This window comes from Pristiophorus japonicus, chromosome 19, assembly GCF_044704955.1.
Source record: "Pristiophorus japonicus isolate sPriJap1 chromosome 19, sPriJap1.hap1, whole genome shotgun sequence".
In the NCBI taxonomy this organism is placed as follows: domain Eukaryota; kingdom Metazoa; phylum Chordata; class Chondrichthyes; family Pristiophoridae; genus Pristiophorus; species Pristiophorus japonicus.
Genome location: NC_091995.1, coordinates 22,278,903 through 22,302,006, shown reverse-complemented (window position 1 = coordinate 22,302,006; position 23,104 = coordinate 22,278,903). Strand labels below are relative to the sequence as shown.

The following is a 23,104-nucleotide window of genomic DNA, read 5'->3' as shown; positions in this document are numbered from 1 at the left end:
AACAAGCTCAGGTACTTTGGAGGTATCGTCACTGTTGTAATGTAGGAAACGCGGCAGCCCATTTGCACACAGCAAGATCCCACAAACAGCAATGTGCTAATGACCAGATCACATAGGATATACGGCATGCAAACAGGCCATTTGACCCAACCAGTCCAGCGTTTATGCTCCACTCAAGCCTCCTCCGTCTTTCCTCATCTAACTCTATCAGCATAACCCTCTATTGGCTTCTCCCTCATATGCTTGTCCGGCCTCCCCTTAAATGTATCTATACTATTCGCTTCAACTACTCCGTGGTAGTGAGTTCCACATTCTCACCACTCCCTGGGTAAAGAGGTTTCTTTTGAATTCCCTATTGGATTTCTTGGTGACTATCTTCTATTGACGGTCTCTAGTTACGATGCGTTTATTAGTTGAGGGATTATCCAGCTAACAGTACAGTACAGCACCAAAGCACAGACCAGCCACCCCTAGTGCTGTGTTATGAAGGACACAGAGACACAAAGTATCTTTCAAAATCTTTTAATAGATAATGCAGATACCAGAAGTTACACGACTAACGGTTGGACTTGGCCACACGCTCCAGCTCATCCTTCTTCTTAATGGCGTAGGAGTTGGAGGAGCCCTGCGAGAGAGAGAGAGAATTATTGCACACCTGAGCACTGCCGGGACAGCCTGGGTATACCTGCCGCTGCCAGCTCTTCTTTAGAAACATAGAAAATAGGCGCAGAAGTAGGCCATTCGGCCCTTCGAGCCTGCACCGCCATTCAATGAGTTCATGGCTGAACATGCAACTTCAGTACCCCATGCCTGCTTTCTCACCATACCCCTTGATCCCCCTAGCAGCAAGGACCACATCCAACTCCTTCTTGAATATATTTAGTGAATTGGCCTCAACAACTTTCTGTGGTAGAGAATTCTACAGGTTCACCACTCTCTGGGTGAAGAAGTTTCTCCTCATCTCGGTCCTAAATGGCTTACCCCTTATCCTTAGACTGTGACCCCTGATTCTGGACTTCCCCAACATTAATAAGAACATAAGAACATAAGAATTAGGAACAGGAGTAGGCCCAGTGCCCCATCGTGGAGCGTCTGACCAACTCCATGATGATGCACGGCCGCAACAACGGCAAGAAGCTGATGACCGTGCGTATCGTGAAGCATGCCTTCGAGATCATCCACCTACTGACCGGCGATGTGAGCGGGTTTGAACAGAGAACATAAGAATTAGGAACAGGAGTAGGCCATCTAGCCCCTCGAGCCTGCTCCGCCATTCAACAAGATCATGGCTGATCTGGCCGTGGACTCAGCTCCACTTACCCGCCCGCTCCCCATAACCCTTAATTCCCTTATTGGTTAAAAATCTATCTGTGACTTGAATACATTCAATGAGCTAGCCTCAACTGCTTCCCTGGGCAGAGAATTCCACAGATTCACAACCCTCTGGGAGAAGAAATTCCTTCTCAACTCGGTTTTAAATTGGCTCCCCCGTATTTTGAGGCTGTGCCCCCTAGTTCTATTCTCCCCGACCAGTGGAAACAACCTCTCTGCCTCTATCCTGTCTATCCCTTTCATTATTTTAAATGTTTCTATAAGATCACCCCTCATCCTTCTGAACTCCGAGTAAAGACCCAGTCTACTCAATCTATCATCATAAGGTAACCCCCTCATCTCCGGAATCAGCCTAGTGAATCGTCTCTGTACCCCTTCCAAAGCTAGTATATCCTTCCTTAAGTAAGGTGACCAAAACTGCACGCAGTACTCCAGGTGCGGCCTCACCAATACCCTGTACAGTTGCAGCAGGACCTCTCTGCTTTTGTACTCCATCCCTCTCGCAATGAAGGCCAACATTCCATTCGCCTTCCTGATTACCTGCTGCACCTGCAAACTAACTTTTTGGGATTCATGCACAAGGACCCCCAGGTCCCTCTGCACCGCAGCATGTTGTAATTTCTCCCCATTCAAATAATATTCCCTTTTACTGTTTTTTTTCCCCAAGGTGATGACCTCACATTTTCCGACATTGTATTCCATCTGCCAAACCTAGCCCATTCGCTTAACCTATCTAAATCTCTTTGCAGCCTCTCTGTGTCCTCTACACAACCCGCTTTCCCACTAATGTTTGTGTCATCTGTAAATTTTGTTATACTACACCCTGTCCCCTCTTTCAGGTCATCTATGTATATTGTAAACAGTTGTGGTCCCAGCACCGATCCCTGTGGCACACCACTAACCACCGATTTCCAACCCGAAAAGTACTTTCCAGTTCCACATCCCATCCCACACACAGGACAGGCCTGAGACTGTGATGGCCATCATTTACAAAAAGGAGGGAACACATCAGGTGGAAAAGGGATGGGGCGGGTGGGGGGGGGGGGGATGTAGACAAGGACAGGGCACCAAGTGCTCAGAGTAAGATACTGAGGTGTCTTTTTGACATGGGTCACACTGCTTCCAACACAAACACAAAATGAACCAGGATATATCTGGCTGCAAGAACTCCAATTTCCTGCTTGTAACTCTCATCCAAGCTCCTCCCAACAAGCAAGAGATGGGCTCAGGGTCAAATGGGACGAGTGCTCATTAAAGGAGTAATTTCAGGGGAGGCCAAGTCCAGAGAGGGCCTTGGGGCTCAGTGTGGAACCAGCACCGCCTCTCATTTACACAAACCACAGACTCGGAAACCCGATGGTAAATGATAAACTGGGAGGGCAAGTCAAACGAGAGAAAGCAGCGAGGTAATTGCGCAGTAAGTTAAGGTATGTACGAAACCACCCAAGCATATCGTGCGTCTTTTTATTGATAAATGGTGTATGTTGAGTGAGGGATGTTGGCCGGAACCCCAGGTAAACTCCCTGCTCCCTGTGAGAGGTGCCATGGGATCTTTAACAGCCACCTGCACAGGAGAATGGCACCTGTGGAGACACAGCATTCCTGCAGAACTGGACGGGGCAGGGGCGGCCAGCCTGGATGATGTGCTCAAGGCCCCCCGCCGACTCACAACCATCTCATTTTGAGGCGAGAGGGCTCCCACCCAAACAAGGGCAGAGGGAAGGAATCCAGGCCATCCCCAGAAAACCTAAACAAAAGGGCTCGGGTGCCGTTTAGATTGAAGCAAGTTTATTACACCCTCAGATACAGCATTCTGAAATCCAGAGCGCGGCTGCAACAATTAAATCTTTAAGAATCATAAGGGACAGGAGACCATTTGGCCCAGCATGCCTGTGCCGGCTCTTCCCCCATAGCTCTGCTAATTCTTTTTCCAAGTCCAATTCTCATTTAAAAAGTTACTACTGTATTGCATTTGCTTCTAGTACATTTTCAGGCAGTGCATTCCAGATCGCAACTCCCTGGGTTAAAAAAAAAATCTAATTTTCCCTTCGGTTCTTTTTGCCAATTATCATAAAATTATCTTCAGCATGACATGCAAACAGAACTACAGCTCACCAAGCCCAAATGATTTGCAATTTTCATAATCGGGAAACATAAATCCCCAAAACACAAAGAATGTTTTAAATAAACAATAAATTCACAATGACACAGCAACTGGCGTGTGTGCGTGTGTATGTGTGATAGAGGGGCGTGGAAGTTAACGATTTAAGTGAGAACATTCATTGGGTCAACAAACCCTCGCCCCTTCAGATGCAAGAACTCCCTTGTTTGCACTTGGTTTTTTTTCCTTCCTGCACAGCAGAAGGTGACCCAGCCCAAGCCTCTAGCACTCCCATTAAAAATAGTCATCAGACACTGTTCCTCCCAGCCACAGTGACGTACCTTAGCAGCATTGATGAGCTCATCAGCCAGGCATTCCGCGATGGTTTTAATGTTCCTGAATGCAGCCTCTCGGGCCCCAGTACATAGCAACCAGATAGCCTGCAGACACACACCACAAAAAATAAATCAGTCAGACGCTTCAGTTCGCCAACAGATGGTGATAGTGAGCAAGTCTCTACTGACACAACCCCCTTCCGTTCCCATTTCAGGGCTGCAATCCCCACAAGTCATTAGCTCCCGTTTCAGTCCAGGAGCCAATATCTACAGCGCTGTGTTAACAATGAATAAACTTTCATTTATATTGCACCTTTCCCATTCTCAGGATACCCCAGAAAAGAACGTGCATTTAAGAACATAAGAAATAGGAGCAGAAGAAGGCCATTTGGCCCCTGGAGCCTGCTCCGCCATTCAATATCAAGGCTGATATGATCATGGACTCAGCTCCACTTGCCTGCACCCCATAACCCTCAATTCCCCCATCGCTCAAAAATCTGTCTCTCTCCACCTTGAATATATTCAATGACCCAGCCTCCACAGCTCTCTGGGGCAAGAATTCCAAAGATTCATGATCCTCAGAGAAGAAATTCCTCGTCACGGGCGATCCCTTACTCTAAAACTATGCCCCTGGTTTTAGATTCCCCCACAAGGGGAAACATCTTCCCTGTCAAGCTCCCTCGGAATCTTATACGCTTCAATAAGATCACCTCTCATTCTTCTAAACTCCAATGAGTATAGGCCAAACCTGCTCAACCTTTCTTCGTAAAACAACCCCTTCATCCCAGGAATCAACCTCGTAAACCGTTATATGGCTTTACACAACATAACACTATGTGGCAACTTTCACGACCTCGGGGCGTCCCCAAGTGCTTCGTGGGCAATTTTCCCGCGGCAAGGTGCCATGAAGTAAGGCAAATGACCGTTTAAATCTGTTGTGGTGCCGTTGGTTCGGGGGATGAGCCAAGGCACCGGGAGATCGGCCATGACCATCTTACAAACAGCGTCGTGTGATCTTTCATCTCTAACCTGAACAAGCAGCTGGGGGCTTCAACTTAACATGCCCGACCCAGAAGACTGCACCTCCCAATAACGCAGCACTCCCTCAGTGCAATACTGAGGCATTGGGCTCAAACCCGCTCACAGGAAAATGACAAAACGGAGATGGGTAAGATTTTTTTGTTGGGCAAGGCTATTGAGGGTTACAGAACCAAGGTGGGGTAAATGGAGTCAGGAATCGAATTGAATGGGGGAAACAGGCGCGATGGGCTGAATGGCCTCCGCCTAGTGATTAACAGACACACTCGGCTCTGCAGGAGGAAGCTCTGCGCGGAAAATGTAAGAGGTCTGGGGGATTTCACGGCAAGACGTTAAATAACTTATTTCTACGTGGCACTGACAAGGCAGCATAACTAGCACGCCAACGTTACTAAGAAAGAAAGGGGGCAGGATTTGCACAAATGGGTTTCATAGGCCAGCAATGAAAGCACTTCCTCAAACACGGCAGCTGTTGCAGTACGGAGTGCAGCCAACAGAGGGAGCAATGGGCACATCATTCAGAGGCTCGCTACTTCCAACAAACCTCAAATCATTTCACACAGACATGAATTTCTCTGCACTGAACAAACAATTGTGACCCTTCCCCCCCACCCCGCCCCGCCACATTCACTCGTGCACAAAAACAGCGGCTAGCACTGCCCGGATGAAGCGCCCCCAAACCCCCCCCCCACATACCTGGTTAACACGCCGCAGTGGGGACACGTCGACGGCCTGCCTCCTGACGGTACCGGCTCGGCCAATACGGGTGGAGTCTTCACGGGGCCCGCTGTTGATGATGGCGTTCACCAGCACTTGCAATGGGTTCTGAAAAGCCCAAGGACACGGTTAACACACGAGAGCTCAGAGGGGCTCACCACCCCGACGCCCCAGCCCCGCCCGTTCGATCGGCTCCCCATTGTAAGTATCAGCTGTAGCTCAGTGGGTAGGGTCGTGGGTTCAAGTCCCACACCAGGGACTTAAGCACATAAATCTAGGCCGACACACCCAGCGCAGTGCTGAGGGAGTGCTGCACTGTCAGAGGTGCCGCCTTTCGGATGAGACGTTAAACCTACATGGGATGTGTTCTCTCAGGTGGACGTAAAACATCCCATGGCACTGTTTCGAGGAAGAGCAGGGAAGTTATCCCCGGTGTCCTGGGCCAATATTTATCCCTCAATCAAGATAACAAAAAATTAGATTATCCGGTCATTATCAAATTGCTGTTTGTGGGAGCTTGCTGTGCGCAAATGGCTACTGAGTTTCCTACGTCACAACAGTGACCAGACTCCAAAAGTACTTCATTGGCTGTAAAGCACTTGTGACATCCAGTGGTCGTGAAAGGCGCTATAGAAACTCAAGTCAGTCTTTCTTATAGCTCAGAACTGGCCACACCACATACGGAGCCAGCTGGATCAGTGGTCATATTCAATGTTACCGCTCACTGCTTCTTGGGGTGCGCGGCCCATTCATGTTTCCATGCACGCACGGGTTTTCCCCATTGTAAAGCCTCTGAGCGGCCTGTACGGGAGCCCCAGACCGCTGCACGGCTTAGAGGTTAGAATACTAAACTAACAACACAAAAAGACTGGTCCTTTTTTTTGGGGGGGGGGGGGGGGGGCGTAGGGATGAGGAGGAATGACCACAAAAGCTCCATGGCTGTAGTTACAAAGCTTGCGGTTGATGTCTCTCGGGGACAGGAATCCACCAATCTCCCCCACTAGTCCCACTCGACTGAGACTTAATGGACTGAAGCAGCTCAGCAAGCCATTTAATTGTTTAAAAAAAGTAATCCACAAAACAAGGCAGCAGCCCATCGCCACTTCTCAGGGTCACTGGGGACCGGTGACAGTCGGGGACGTGCCAGCATTGCTCACGTTTAGAGAATAAACAACAAACTGTTCCATATGCCAACAGGGCCATTCTTTTCAACTCCCCAAACTCCAGGTCCATTTTCTCCGGCTTCTTTCCTCTAGATTAGAGAGAAGCCGAGGAGGTGACCTGATAAACGGTCTTTAACATTATGAAGTGGTTTGATAGTGCATGAAACACAAAAGGATAGTTTGCAGGTACAGCAAGTGATCAGGAAGGCCAATGGTATCTTGGCCTTTATTGCAAAGGGGATGGAGTATAAAAGCAGGGAAGTCTTACTTCAGCTATACAGGGTATTGGTGAGGCCACACCTGGAATACTGCGTGCAGTTTAGGTTTCCATATTTATGAAAGGATATACTTGCTTTGGAGGCAGTTCAGAGAAGGTTCACTAGGTTGATTCCGGGGATGAGGAGGTTGACTTATGAGGAAAGGTTGAGTAGGTTGGGCCTCTACTCATTGGAATTCAGAAGAATAAGAGGTGATCTTATCGAAACGTATAAGATTATGAGGGGGCTTGACAAGGTGGATGCAGAGAGGATGTTTCCACTGATGGGGGAAGACTAGAACTGGAGGGTATGATCTTAGAATAAGGGGCTGCCTGTTTAGAACTGAGATGAGGAAAAATTTCTTCTGAGGGTTGTAAATCTGTGGAATTCGCTGCCTCAGAGAGCTGTGGAAGCTGGGACATTAAATAAATTTAAGACAGAAATAGAGTTTCTTAAACGATAAGGGGATATGGGGAGCGGGCGGGGAAGTGGAGTTGAGTCCATGATCAGATCAGCCATGGTCGTATTAAATGGCGGAGCAGGCTCAAGGGGCCATATGGCCCACTCCTGCTCCTATTTCTTATGTTCTTATGTAGAGAACTTATGGAGGAATCCAAAACTAGTAGGCCATAAATACAGGATAAACACCAATAAATCCAATAGGGAATTCAGGGGAAACTTCCTTACCCAGAGTGGTTAGAATGTGGAACCCGTTACCACAAGCAGCAGTTGGGGCAAATTGCTTCAATGTATTTTAAGGGAAGCCAGATAAGCACACGAGGGAGAAAGGAATAGAAGGATATGCTGATTGGGTGAGATGAAGTCGGGATGGGAGGAGGCTCGTGTGGGTAAAAGATTTGCATTTATATAGCACCTTTCGCAACCTCGGAACGTCCCAAAGCACTTTACAGCCAATATGCGCACAGCAAACCCCCACAAACTGCAATTTGGTATTCATCGGTTTTTAGTGATGTTGATGGAGGGATAAATATTGGCCCAGGACACCTGGGATAACTCCCCCTGCTCTTCTTCGAAATAGTGCCATGGGATCTTTTACATCCACCTGAGAGAGCAGACGGGGCCTCGGTTTAATGTCTCATCTGAAAGACGGCACCTCCGACAGTGCAGCGCTCCTCCAGCACTGCACTGGAGTGCTAGCATTTGTTTATGTGTTCAAGACTCTGGAGAGGGACTTGAACCCACAACATTTTGTCTCAGTAGGCCCCACAGCCTTCTGACTCAGAGGAGAGAGTGCTGCCCACTGAGCCATTGCTGACACATGCATGGGCCTGTTGTTGGGCTGTAAATGTAACAGGTTAAGGCCGTTATAGTTGGCGGCCATACTATATAAAAAGGCGGAGTACGTATGGCTGGGACCCATTAAAAAGCAACAAATTTAAGCTTGTTTGTGCCGACCAGTTGTTTGGCAACCAACACACCCGAGGCAGTGAAGGCCAGGGTAGATTCTGATCCCACCGATAAGAAAATTGACGGCACATAAACGATGATTCCTGTGCACATTCACAGAGATCCGCAATCATCACCTCATCTTTCCCCAGAAAGACAAGGGAGGTGTAATTCTGTGCAACCTACTCCCCTGGGCGTCCCACTCCCCTCCCCCTCCTCCCAAATTTGCAGATGACACAATGATTAGTGGGAAAGCGGGTTGTGTAGAGGACACAGAGAGGCTGCAAAGAGATTTAGATAGGTTAGGCGAATGGGCTAAGGTTTGGCAGATGGAATACAATGTCGGAAAATGTGAGGTCATCCACCTTGGGAAAAAAAAACAGTAAAAGGGAATATTATTTGAATGGGGAGAAATTACAACATGCTGCGGTGCAGAGGGACCTGGGGGTCCTTGTGCATGAATCCCAAAAAGTTAGTTTGCAGGTGCAGCAGGTAATCAGGAAGGCGAATGGAATGTTGGCCTTCATTGCGAGAGGGATGGAGTACAAAAGCAGAGAGGTCCTGCTGCAACTGTATAGGGTATTGGTGAGGCCGCACCTGGAGTACTGCGTGCAGTTTTGGTCACCTTACTTAAAGGAAGGATATACTAGCTTTGGAGGGGGTACAGAGACGATTCACTAGGCTGATTCCGGAGATGAGGGGGTTACCTTATGATGATAGATTGAGTAGACTGGGTCTTTACTCGTCGGAGTTCAGAAGGATGAGGGGTGATCTTATAGAAACATTTAAAATAATGAAAGGGATAGACAAGATAGAGGCAGAGAGGTTGTTTCCACTGGTCGGGGAGACTAGAACTAGGGGGCACAGCCTCAAAATACGGGGGAGCCAATTTAAAACCGAGTTGAGAAGGAATTTCTTCTCCCAGAGGGTTGTGAATCTGTGGAATTCTCTGCCCAAGGAAGCAGTTGAGGCTAGCTCATTGAATGTATTCAAATCACAGATAGATAGATTTTTAATCAATAAGGGAATTAAGGGTTACGGGGAGCGGGCGGGTAAGTGGAGCTGAGTCCACGGCCAGATCAGCCATGATCTTGTTGAATGGCGGAGCAGGCTCGAGGGGCTAGATGGCCTACTCCTGTTCCTAATTCTTATGTTCTCTGTTCAAACCCGCTCACCTCGCCGGTCAGTAGGTGGATGATCTCGAAGGCATGCTTCACGATACGCACGGTCATCAGCTTCTTGCCGTTGTTGCGGCCGTGCATCATCATGGAGTTGGTCAGACGCTCCACGATGGGGCACTGGGCCTTGCGGAAACGCTTGGCAGCGTAGCGCCCGGAGCTGTGGGGGAGGTACTTGGCATATTTCTCCTTGACAGCGATGTAATCCTGGGGAGGGAGGGAGAGAGTCAATAACCGTCGCAATCGACTGAAGGTAACTGGCAAACGAGCCAGAGGGGGAGACAAGGGGAAACGTTACGCACCGAGTTATGATGTGGAATGCGCTGCCTGAAAGGGAGGAGGTAGAAGCAGATCCAGTAGCAACTTTCAAAAAGGGAATTGGATACATATGTGACACAAAAATTTACACAGCTATGGGGAAAGACTAACTGGGCAGCTCTACCAAAGAGCCTGCACAGGTACAATGGGCCAAATGGCGTCCTCCTGTGCTGCATCGTTCTATGATTCTAAGAACGAAAGGCAGTCCCTCCGTAGTTCACTAATAACCCTGCCCAGGCACCATACCCAGAGATACAAATGTGGATATGAAAGTATTAACGCACAATGCAGCAAATTATCCAGCAAGGCCACACTCCGAAACAGCACCTTCACCTGTACAGTAATACGAGCAACCACTGGACTGTATAACATCACAAGCACAGGACACAAGAGCGTAAGAAACAGGAGCAGGAGTAGGCCATTTGGACCCTCCTGGCTGATCTGATCATGGACTCAGCTCCATTTCCCCTCAACTCCCTTATCGTTCAAATATCTGTCTATCTCTACCTTAAATTTATTCAATGACCCAGCTTCCACAGCTCGGGGGCAGAGAATTCCACAGAAATATCCTCTCTGCATCCACCTTGTCGAGCCCCCTCAATATCTTGTATGTTTCAATAAGATCACCTCTCATTCTTCTGGACTTTAATGAGTATAGGCCCAACCGACTCAACCTTTCTTCAGAAGTCAACCCCCTCATCTCCAGAATCAACCAAGTGAACCTTCTCTGAACAGCCTCCAACGCAAGTATATCCTTCCTTAAATACTGATCTGATCATGGACTCAGCTCCACTTCCCTGCACGCTCCCCATAACTCTTTCCTCCCTTATTGCACTAAAATCTGTCTATCTCCGTCTTAAATATATTCAATGACCCAGCCTCCACAGCTCTCTAGGGCAGGGAATTCTACAGATTTGCAACCCTCCGAGAGAAGAAATTTCTTCTCATCTCAGTTCTAAATGGGCGGCCCCTTATTCTGAGACTATGTCCCCTAGTTTTAGTTTCCCCTATGAGTGGAAATATTCTCTCTGCATCCACCTTATCGAGCCCCCTCATTATCTTATGTTTCAATAAGATCACCTCTCATTCTTCTGAACTCAAATGAGTATAGGCCCAACCTACTCAACCTATCCTCAGACGTCAACCCCCTCATCTCCGGAATCAACCTAGTGAACCTTCTCTGAACAGCCTCCAACGCAAGTATATCCTTCCTTAAATACGGAGACCAAAACTGTACGCAATACTCTAGGTGTGGCCTCACCAATACCCTGTACAGGTGTAGCAGGACTTCTCTGCGTTTATACTCTATCCCCCTTGCAATAAAGGCCAACAGTCCATTTGCCTTCCTGATTACTTGCTGTACCTGCATATTAACTTTTTGTGTTTCATGCACAAGGACCCTCAGGTCTCTCTGTACTGCAGCACTTTGCAATTGTTCTCCATTTAAATTATAATTTGCTTTTCTATTTATTCTACCAAAGTGGATAACCTCACATTTTCCCACATTATATTCCCTCTGCCAAATGTTTGCCCACTCACTTAGCCTGTCTATATCCATTTGTCTCCTCCTCACAATTTGCTTTATCACCCATCTTTTATCAGCTAAACTGGCAACATTACATTCAGTCCCTTCATCCAAGTCATTAATAGATTGTAAATAGTTGAGGCCACAGCACTGATCCCTGCGTCACCCCACTAGTTACTGTTTGCCAACCAGAAAATGACCCATTGATCCCGACTCTGTTTTTGTTAAAGTTAGCCAATCCTCTATCCATGCTAATATATTACCCCCAACCCTGTTGAGTGCAGTAACCTTTTAATGGCACCTTATCGAATGCCTTCTGGAAGTCCAAATAAAAACACAACCACTGGTTGTTACATCCTCAAAGAACTCCAGCAAATTTGTCAAACATGATTCCCCTTTCATAAAGCCATGCTGACTCTGCTTGATTGAATTATGCTTTTCCAAATGTCCCGCTACTGCTTCCTTAACAATGGACTCCAGCATTTTCCCAACGACAGATGTTAGGCTAACTGGTCTGAAGTTTCCTGCTTTTCCTCTGCCATTTTTTAAATAGGGGCATTACATTTGCCAATCTGCTGGGACCTCGCCAGAATCCAGGGAATTGTGGTAGATTATAACCAATGCATCCACTATCTTCTCTGCATTCATTTCTTCCTTTAGTCCCATTATTTTACCGAGTACAACCATTAGTGATAGCCCTCCCTATAGCCCCTTGATTATCCACTATTGGAATGTTTTCAATGTTTTCTACCATGAAGACCATTACAAAATATTGGTGCAGTTTCTGCCATTTCCGTCCTCCATTTTAATTCCCCAATTTCATCCTCTAGGGGACCAACGTTTACTTTAGCCACTCTTTTCCTTTTTATATACCCGTAGAAACTCTTACTATCTGTTTTTATATTTTGTGCTAGTTTACTTTCATAATCTAACTTTCCTCTCTATCATTTTTTTTTTAGTCATTCTTTGCTGGCTTTTAAGTTTCCCAATCCTCTGGCCTTTCACTAGTCTTGGCCGCATTGTTATGCCCTGGTTTTCAATTTGATACCATCCCTTATTTCCTGAGATAGGCACGGATGGTTATCCCTTCTCTTAGTCCTTCCTTCTCATTGGGATATATTTTTGTTGCGAGTCACGAAATAGCTCCTTGAAAGGACAACCAGAGCACTGCTCTAAGGTATGCAAGGGGATACAGTGGACTCTGAAGGGGGTCAGGACCCACCTAGAGATGCACCTTTCCCCTGTGGTAAATACTGCCAGTCGTTCAAAAATTTAACCCGAGTAAGAGTGCAAGTAACAGGAATCAAAGTCCGGATGTAATAACAACTTGTATTTATATAGTGCCTTTAACATAGTGAAACGTCCCACAGTGCTTCACAGCAGCGTTATGAGTTTTTTTTTTAAGTTTGCGAGCTGCACATGTAGAAAGCTGGCCCAACGAGGTATTTTTTTTTAAAGGAGTGTCTTGAAAGAGGAAAGAGTGGTAGAGAGGCAGAGAGGTTTAGGGAGGGAGTTCCAGAGCTTGGGGCCTAGGCAACAGAAGGCACGGCCACCAATGGTTGAGCGATTATAATCAGGGATGCCCATGAAGGCAGAATTCGAGGAGCACAGGCATCTCAGGGGGTTGTGGGGCTGGAGGAGATTACAGATAGGGAGGGGCGAAGCCATGGAAGGATTTGAAAATAAGGACAGCAATTTTGAAATTGAGGCGTTGCTTAACCGGAAGCCAATGTAGGTCAGCGAGCACATGGGGTGATGGGTGAGCAAGTCTTGGTGCGAGTTAGGACATGGACGGCCAAGTTTTTGATCACCTCTAGTTTATGTAGGTTAGTGTGTAGGAGGCCAGCCAGGAGTAATGTTACAAAAATAAATAGCAGAATAGGGCAGGATAGGATAGTGGTCATAACATAAGAATTAGGAACAGGAGTAGGCCACATGGCCCCTCGAGCCTGATCCTTCATTCAATAAGGCCATGTCTGATCCGATCATGGATTCAGGTCCACTCCCCTGCCTGCTCCCCATAACCCCTTATTCCCTTATCGGTTAAGAAACTCTATCTCTGTCTTAAATTTATTCAATGACCCAGCCTCCACAGCTCTCTGAGGCAGCGAATTCCACAGATTTACAACCCTCAGAGAAGAAATTCCCCCTCATCTTAGAATAAGGGGCCACCCATTTAAAACTAAGATTATGCCCCCGAGTTCTAGTCTCCCCTATCAGTGGAAACATCCTCTCTGCATCCACCTCGTTAAGCCTCCTCATAATCCTAGACATTTCGATAAGATCACCTCTCATTCTTCTGAATTCCAACGAGCAGAGGCCCAACCTACTCAACCTTTCCTCATAAGTCAATCCCCTCATCTCCGGAATCAACCTTATGAACTATCTCCAAAGCAAGTATATCCTTTCTTAAATATGGAAACCAAAACTGCATGCAGTATTCTAGGTGTGGCCTTACCAATACCCTATATAACTGTAGCAAGACTTCCCTGCTTTTATACTCCATCCCCTTTTCAAAAAAGGCCAAGATTCCATTGGCCTTCCTGATCACTTGCTGTATCTGCATACTAACCTTTTGTGTTTCATGCACCAGGACCCCCAGGTCCCACTGTACTGCAGCACTTGCAATTTTTCTCTATTTATATAACTTGCTCTTCTATTTTTTTTCTGCCAAAGTGTATAACCTCACACTTTCCAACATTATACTCCATCTATCAAATTTTTGCCCACTCACTTAGCCTGTCTATGTCCTTTTGCATGTTTTTTGTGTCCTCTTCACATATTGCTTTTCCTCGTATCTTTGTATCGTCAGCAAACTTGGCTACGTTACACTCAGTCCTCTCTTCCAAGTCATTAATATAGACTGTAAATAGTTGGGATTCCAGCACTGATCCCTATGGCACCCCACTATTTATTGACTGCCAACCCGAGAATGAACCATTTATCCCGACTCTGTTAGTTAGCCAATCCTCTACCCATGCTAATATATTACCCCCAACCCTGTGAACTTTTATCTTGTGCAGTAACTTTTTATATGGCACCTTGTCAAATGCCTCCTGGAAGTCCAAATACACCACATCCACTGGTTCCCCTTTATCCACCCTATTTGTTACATCCTCAAAGAATTCCAGTAAACATGACTTCCCCTTCATAAATCCATGCTGACTCTGCCTGACTGAATTACGCTTTTCCAAATGTCCTGCTACTGCTTCTTTAATAATGGACTCCAACATTTTCACAACCACAGATGTTAGCCTAACTGGTCATCATAGTGGACTGGAAACCCAGCGGCTGCAGGTTTAAATCCCGTCCTATCATTTGGAAAGAAAAGTGACCATTAGAAAAAAAAATAATAGGCGGATTATCGTAAAAGCCCAACTGGCTCAATAATGTCCCGGTCTGGCCTACCCATGGCTTCAGCCCTACTCCATCCGTCACACTTGGGAGACTGCACTCATCTCCAGGGCCTGAGGACTGAGCTGCCAGAAGCAGCCACTAGGGGTCAGCATTTAACATTACAGCACACTGGGATCTCATTGTCATGAAGCATCCTTACTTTCAAAGAGTAGGCCCTGTTATTATGTAGGCAAACACAACAGCCTATTTTATTACACAGCAAGGTCCCACAAACAGAAAATGACCAATCTATTATCGGTGATGCTGGTTGATGGAAGGCATTTTTGGCCACAAGACTGCAGGAAGATATAAAAGATGGGCAGAAAGGCGGCAAATGGAATTCAATCCGGAGAAGTGCGAGGTAATGCATTTGGGGAGGGCTAGTAAGGAAAGGGAATACACAATAAATGGTGGAACACTGAGAACTGTAGAGCATGGCCACAGATCCCTGAAGGTAGAAGGCCAGGTAGATAAGGTGGTTAAGAATGCATATGGGATACGTTCCTTGATTAGCCAAGGCATAGAATACAAGAGCAGGGAGGTTATGCTTGAACTGTATAAAACACTGGCTGGGCCACAGCTAGAGTACTCCATGCAGTTCTGGTCACCACATTACAGAAAAGATGTGATTGTACTAGAGAGGGTACAGAGGAGATTTACGAGGATGTTGCCAGGACTGGAGAATTTTAGCAACGAGGCGATTGGATAGGCTGGGGTTGTTTTCTTTGGAACAGAGGAGGTTGAGGGGACCTGATTGAGGTGTATAAAATTATGAGGGGCCTAGACAGAGTGGATAGGAAGGGCCTATTTCCCTTAGCAGAGGGGTCAATAACCAGTAGGCATAGATTTAAAGTAATTGGTAGAAGGATTAGAGGGGAGTTGAGGAGAACTTTTTTCATCCAGAGGATGGTGAGGGTCTGGAACTCACTGCCCGAATGAGTGGTAGAGGCAGAAATCCTCACCGCATTTAAAAAGTACTTGGATATGCACTTGAAGTGCCATAATGTACAGGGCTACTGACCAAGAGCTGGAAAGTGGGATTAGGCTGGATAGCTCTTTGTCGGTTGACAGACACAATGGGGTGAATGGCCTCCTTCTGTGACTTTCTACGACTCCGACACTGGGTGAACTCCCTGTTGAGGAGGTACAGTGAGAAATCACCATTCGGCCGAGGTGTTGGCGCCTGTGAAACCGACACCTCACCCCCGGCAGGTCTGGATATTCCTCCAGCCCAATTGTGCTGCTGAAAGTGTGTGGTGTGGGGCAGTAACTCCAATCGTCAGTCTGCCCCACCATTAATCTGCCCCCAAATCCCAGGGACAAGATCATTTAAACAACAGGAGTGGTCAACCATGGCTCAGCTGGTCACTCTCGCCTCTGGGTCAGAAGGTGGTGGGTTCAAGTCCCACTCCAGAGACTAGAGTACAAAAATCTAATCTGACACTGCGTGCAGTGCTGAGGGAGTGCAGCACTGTCGGAGGTGCCGTATTTCGGATGAGACGTTAAACCGAGGCCCCGTCTGCTCTCTCAGGTGGACATAAAAAGATCCCATGGCACTATTTCGAAGAGGAGCAGGGGTGTTATCCCTGGCATCCTGGCCAGTTTTATTCCTCAATTATCACATGCTGTTTGTGGGAGCTTGCTGCGCTCAAATTGTCTGCTGCCTTTCCTACTGACAACAGTGACTGCACTTCAAAAGTACTTGATTGGCTGTAGTGCTTTGTGATGTCACGAGGTTGTGAAAGGTGCAGACTATCCTTCCTTCCAGGTGCCATCTGGAGAGCTTCATGGACATCGAACCCGAGAAGGGGGTGGCCGGCCATTTTAGCTAGAGAGGTGCCCCCATGTCCTCTCTTGTCACGAGGAAACCAGTACCAAGTCACTTCTGCATCTGCACGTTAAATATGCGTGTTAAGTGAAAGGTGATCTTATTGAAACGTACAAGATTCTGAAGGGGCTTGACAGGATAGATGTACAGAAGAGGTTGAGCATACACATTGGAGTTCAAATGAATGAGGGGTGATCATATCAAAACATGTTTAAGATAATGAGAGGGCTCGAGAAGATGGATGCAGAGGATATTTCCACTCATAGGGGAAACTAAAACTAGGGGACATAGTCTCAGAATAAGAGGCTGTCTATTTAAAACTGAGATGAGGAGGAATTTCTTCTCTCAGAGGATTGTAAATCTATGGAATTCTCTGCTCCAGAGAGCTGTGGAGGCTGGGTCATTGAATATATTTAAGGCACAGATTGACCAAGATTTTTGAACGATACGGGGGTCAAGGGTTATGGGGAGCAGGCAGAGAAGTGGAATTGAGTCCATGATCTTGTTGAATGGCAGAACAGACTTAAGTGGCCGAATGGCCTATTCCTGCTCCTATTTCTTATGTTCTTGTATACCACATTGTCCTACTTCACCATGGCTACAAGAAAGGCAGGGGCTGATGGGATTTCTGACAGGGGACATCATCCCACCAGTCCCGTCTCTTCAACCCAACCGATGTCAGGACAGGATGGGGGCAGAGGCAAAATACTGGCCCTCGGGAGAACAAGGTTGAGACTCAGAAGAACCGGGTCCCGTCCCACATTCCGCCCACGGCTGGGCCCAGAAACTTCGGTTGTGCAAGACAATGGCCTCAATCAGCAAAATAAGCGCCACACACCTGCAGGGAAATGTCGTTGATCTGAACGTCGTCAGTGCTCCATTTGCCAAACAGCTTGATCTCAGGTGTCTCTGCGACCGCGGGCACGCTCTCCCACTCAGTCATTCTGCCAAGAGAGAAGGACATCAGCCACTGCCAAACAACTCGAGACCCCGAAACCTTCTAACCCAACACAGCACAGAAAACCCTCCTGTCCATTCTTTATCATAATCTTCCCTTTCTTAACCCCTGCCCCGCAGGAGTAGTTTATATTACAGCAATAGACCTCTGTACAGTCTCACTCCCTGACCCCAAACTCTCCAAAAGTACTTCATTGGTGGTTCTAAAGCGCTTTAAGACATCCTCCGGTGGTCATGAAAGGCGCTACATAAATGCACGTCTTTCTTTATCGTTTTCATGCTTTTGTGAAAATGCAGACACTGGTCCAAACTCTGCCGTTGGACTGTTCCTATGGGGTCATACTCTCAGGATAAGGGGTTGGCCATTTAGGACTGAGTCAAGGAGAATTTTTTTTTTACTTGAGGGCCATAAATCTTCAGAATTCTCTACCCCAGAAGGCTGTGAATGCTGAATCGTTGAGTATATTCAAGACAGAGTTGGCATGCAGGTACAGCAGGTGGTGAAGAAGGCAAATGGCATGTTGGCCTTCATAGCTAGGGGATTTGAGTATAAGAGTAGGGAGCTCTTACTGCAGTTTTACAGGGCCTTAGTGAGGCCTCACCTGGAATATTGTGTCCAGTTTTGGTCTCCTAATCTGAGAAAGGACGTCTTGCTACTGAGGGAGTGCAGCAAAGGTTCAGCAGACTGATTCCAAGGATGGCTGGTCTGACATATAAGGAGAGACTGGATCAACTGGGCCTTTATACACTGGAGTTTAGAAGGATGAGAGGGGATCTCATAGAAACATATAAAATTCTGACGGGACAGGACAGGTTAGATGCGGGAAGAATGTTCCCAATGTTGGGGAAGTCCAGAACCAGGGGACACAATCTTAGGATAAGGGGTAGGCCATTTAGGACTGAGATAAGGAGAAACTTCTTCACTCAGAGAGTTGTTAACCTGTGGAATTCCCTGCCGCAGAGAGTTGTTGATGCCAGTTAATTGGATATATTCAAGAGGGAGTTAGATATGGCCCTTACGGCTAAAGGGATTAAGGGGTATGGAGAGAAAGCAGGAAAGGGGTACTGAGGTGAATGATCAGCCATGATCTTATTGAATGGTGGTGCAGGCTCGAAGGGCCAAATGGCTTACTCCTGCACCTATTTTCTATGTTTCTATGATAAATTCTTGGACATTTAAGGGAATCATGGGATGTGGGGATCGGGTAGGAAAGTGGAGTTGAGGTCGAAGATCAGCCACAATCATTTTGAATGGCAGGGCAGGCCCAAGGGGCCGTATACAATGTTCCCTCTAATTCTTTTGGGTGTGCGGCGCATTTTTTTTTAACCATTGTAAAGCCACGGAGTGGCCCACATAAGAAATAGGAACAGGAGTAGGCCTTATGGCCCCTCGAGCCTGCTCCGCCATTCAATAAGATCATGGACTCAGCTCCATTTCCCTGCCCGCTCCCCATAACCCCATATCGTTTAAGAAACTGTCTATTTCAGTCTTAAATATATTCAATGTCCCAGCTTCCACAGCTCTCTTGAGGCAGTGAATTCCACAGATTTACAACCCTCAGAGAAGAAATTTCTCCTCATCTCTGTTTTAAATGAGCGTCCCCTTATCCTAAGATCGTGCCGTCTAATTCTAGTCTCCCCCATCAGTGGAAACATCCTCTCTGCATCCACCTTGTCAAGCCCCCTCAATCTTATACGTTTCGATAAGATCACCTCTTATTCTTCTGAATTCCAATGAGTAGAGGCCCAACCTACTCAACCTTTCCTCATAAGTCAACCCCCTCATCTCCAGAATCAACCTAGTGAACCTTCTCTGAACTGCCTCCAAAGCAAGTATATCCTTTCATAAATATGGAAACCAAAACTGCACACAGTATTCCAGGTGTGGCCTCACCAATACCCTGTACAGCTGAAGTAAGACTTCCCTGCTTTTATACTCCATCCCCTTTGCAATAAAGGCCAAGATACCATTGGCCTTCCTGATCACTTGCTGTACCTGCATACTATCCTTTTGTGTTTCATGCACAAGTACCCCCAGGTCCCACTGTACTGCGGCACTTTGCAATCTTTCTCCATTTAAATAACAATCTTTGATTTTCTTCCTGCCAAAGTTCATAACCTCACACTTAGCAACATTATACTCCTTCTGCCAAATTTTTGTCCACTCACTTAGCCTATCTATGTCCTTTTGCAGATTTTCCTCCTCACACATTGCCTTTCCTCCCATCTTTGTATCGTCAGTAAACTTGGCTACGTCCCTTCTTCCAAGTCGTTAATATAGATTGTAAATAGTTGGGGTCCCAGCATCGATCCCTGCGGCACCCCACTAATTACTGGTTGCCAACCAGAGAATGAACCATTCATCCCGAGACTCTGTTCTGTTAGTTAGCCAATCCTCTATCCATGCTAATATATTACCCCCAACTCCGTGAACTTTTAATTTGTACAGTAACCTTTTATGTGGCACCTTGTCAAATGCCTTCTGGAAGTCCAAATACACCACATCCACTGGTTCCCTTTTATCCACCCTATTCGTTACATCCTCAAAGAACTCCAGCAAATTTGTCAAACATGACTTCCCCCTTCATAAATCCATGCTGACTCTGCCTGCATGGTACGTGCAGATCGCAGCTTAACGGGAACATTGGCTGTATGGCTGACTCCTATTTATGTTCCCAGTTCCATCCGCCTGAGCGGAGAAGGGTTCTGTTCACTTCATCCAAAGGGCCAAGAGTGGAGTTTGACCCCCACCCAATGTTACTCAGCACAGGAATGGCGTTTGATTCCCCATTACCAGGAATGGGGTTTGCCCCCCCAATATTATCCAGGTGTGTCAGATGTGGCTCAGTGGGTCACACATTCTCCTCGGAGTCAGAAGGTTGTGGGTTCAAGTCCCACGCCAGAAACGTGAGCACTTAAATCGAGACTGACCCTCCTGGTGCAGTGCCGAGGGAGTGAGACACTGTCGGAGGTGCCATCTTTCAGATGAGACGTTAAACCTAGACCCTTCTACTCGCTTAGGTGGGCGTAAAAGATCCCATGGCACTATTTCTAAGAGCAGGGGAGTTATCCCTGATGTCCTGGGCCAATATTTATCCCTCAATCAACATAACAAAAAAAATTATTTGGTTATCATCACACTGCTGTTGTTGTTGTGGGAGCTTGCTGCACACAAATTGGCTGCTGTGTTTCCCACATCACAACACTGACTACACACCAGAAGTACTTAATTGGCTGTAAAGCACTTTTGAGACAGCCAGTGGTTGTGAAAGGCTCTATATAAATCCAAGTACGTCTTTCAATGTTACCCGAAGTGGGGATTAACCCCCACCCAATGCTACCAGGAGTGGGGTTCATTATCCTCCGCCCAGGAGTGGAGTTTGACACCCCCAATGTTACCCTGTAAAGTGGGGTTGACCCACCGACAAAGTTCTCAGCCCAGGAGTGGGGTTTGAAAAAAAGACTTGCATTTATATAGCACCTTTCACGACCACCGGACACCTCAAAGCGCTTTACAGCCAATGAAGTACTTTTGGTCGCTGTTGTAATGTGGGAAACCCAGGGAGCCAATTTTACACACAGTAAGCTCCCACAAACAGTAATATGACAATAACCAGATAGTTTTTTTTTAAAGTGATGGTGATCAAGAGATAAATATTGGCCAGGAGACGGGGGTTAACTCCCCTACTCTTCTTCGAAATAGTAGCCATGGGATCTTTTACAGCCACCTGAGACAGCAGACGGGGCCTCGGTTTAACGCCTCACCCGAGGGACATTAAGCGGCCAGTGTGACCAGGGCTGGGACTGGAGTCCAAGTGGCCCTCGGTCTACGGTACCGCCGCGTTTCCCGGCCTGCGGGGCCTCAGCTTTCTCCCTCGCGCCCCGCTGTAACCCCCTCCCCCCGGCGGCCCGGGTTATTGCCCCCTCTCTCCCCGCAGGCCCGGGTTATTGCCCCCTCTCTCCCCGCAGGCCCGGGTTATTGCCCCCTCTCTCCCCGCAGGCCCGGGTTATTGCCCCCTCTCTCCCCGCAGGCCCGGGTTATTGCCCCCTCTCTCCCCGCAGGCCCGGGTTATTGCCCCCTCTCTCCCCGCAGGCCCGGGTTATTGCCCCCTCTCTCCCCGCAGGCCCGGGTTATTACCCCCCCCTCTTCCCCCGGCGGCCCGGGTTATTGCCCCCTCTCTCCCCGCAGGCCCGGGTTATTACCCTCTCTCTCCCCGCAGGCCCTGCGCTTCTCCCTCACCTGCTCCACTCGCGATCCGCAGCCCAAAAGAGCGTCTGCGGGTTGCACCGAGTGCATAAAGCAGGGGCCGCCGCTCCGCGGAGCACGCCGGCATCCGGGCTACCCTCCCTGACGCCCGGCGTCTGGGAACCGGGCATGCGCACTTTATCAAAGAAGCTTCACCGCCGCCATCTTTACTGGGGGCAGCAGCAGAGAGCATGCGCATAGTTTTTTTGTGTTTACGCGCGCGGGGGTCTGCCATCTTTGTTCCAGGCAAGTTGCAAACTGCGCGCGCCATCTTTAGTCTGGGCAGATTCGCATCCGGCCACGTGGGTGGAAAGACTGCATGCCCTCTTCCTCGTCCAGTGCGCTGCCCTAACCCAAGAATAAAAGACTTGCATTCATATGTATTGCCCCTTCTAACCTCAGGGTGTCCCAAAGCATTACAGCCAATCAGATACATTCCAAGTGTAGTCACTGCTGCTATGTGGGAAACGCGGGCAGCCAATTTGCGCACAGCAAGCTCCCACAAGGAGAAATGTGATCATGACCAGATCATCTGTTTTCAGTTATGTTGGTTGAGGGATAGACATTGGCCCAGGGCACCGAGGAGAACGCCCATGCCTTTCTTCAGAATAGTGCCATGGAATCTTATACGTTCACTGATGACGTCAGATCAAGAAAGACTTGCAGTTATATAATCCCTCGCGACCACCAGACGTCCCAAAGCGCTTTACAGCCAGTGAAGTACTTTTGAAGCGCAGTCACTGATGTAATATAGGAAACGTGGCAGTCAATTTGCTCACAAAAGCTCCTACAAACAGCAATGTGATAATGACCAGATAATCTGTTTTTAGTGATGCTGATTCAAGGATAAATATTGGCCAGGACACCAGGGAGACCCTTGCTCTTCTTTGAAATAGTGCCATGGGAACATTTACGTCCACCTGGGGGAAGCAGACGGGGCTTCAGTTTAACGTCTCATCCAAAAAAAGGTTTTTGACAAGGTCCCACACAAGAGATTGGTGTGCAAAATCAAAGCACATGATATTGGGAGTAATGTACCGACGTGGATAGAGAACTGGTTGGCAGATAGGAAACAGAGTCGGGATAAGCAGGTCCTTTTCAGAATGGCAGGCAATGACTAGTGGAGTGCCGCCGGGCTCAGTGCTAGGACCCCAGCACTTTACAATATACATCAATGATTTAGATGAAGGAATTGAGTGTAATATCTCTAAATTTGCAGATGACACTAAACTGGGTGACGGTGTGAGCAGTGAGGAGGACGCTAAAAGGCTGCAGGGTGACTTGGACAGGTTAGGTGAGTGGGCAA

General features: G+C 47.5%; 1 protein-coding gene across 1 annotated transcript; it reads right to left on the bottom strand.

Annotated features, from left to right (window-relative positions):
- Window positions 1–506: 506 nt before the first annotated feature.
- Window positions 507–21,897, bottom strand: rps5 (ribosomal protein S5). The gene is made up of 6 exons (XM_070861386.1): window positions 21,793–21,897; window positions 17,434–17,539; window positions 9,526–9,735; window positions 5,503–5,631; window positions 3,775–3,873; window positions 507–625 (listed from the first exon to the last, which is right to left on the bottom strand). Exons 2-6 carry the CDS (start codon window positions 17,536–17,538, stop codon window positions 557–559), a joined length of 612 nt encoding a protein of 203 aa, XP_070717487.1. The 5' UTR covers window position 17,539; window positions 21,793–21,897; the 3' UTR covers window positions 507–556.
- Between the last annotated feature and the right edge of the window lie 1,207 nt (window positions 21,898–23,104).

Bases quoted from the DNA above. Each gene is read 5' to 3' on its own strand.
- rps5 (XM_070861386.1), bottom strand. From the start codon at position 17,538: ATGACTGAGTGGGAGAGCGTGCCCGCGGTCGCAGAGACACCTGAGATC. The intron at 3,874-5,502 runs GTATGTGGGGGG...GTGTGTCTGCAG, and splicing joins CACTGCGGCGTGTTAACCAG to GCTATCTGGTTGCTATGTAC. The intron at 626-3,774 runs GTACGTCACTGT...TCTCTCTCGCAG, and splicing joins AGCTCATCAATGCTGCTAAG to GGCTCCTCCAACTCCTACGC.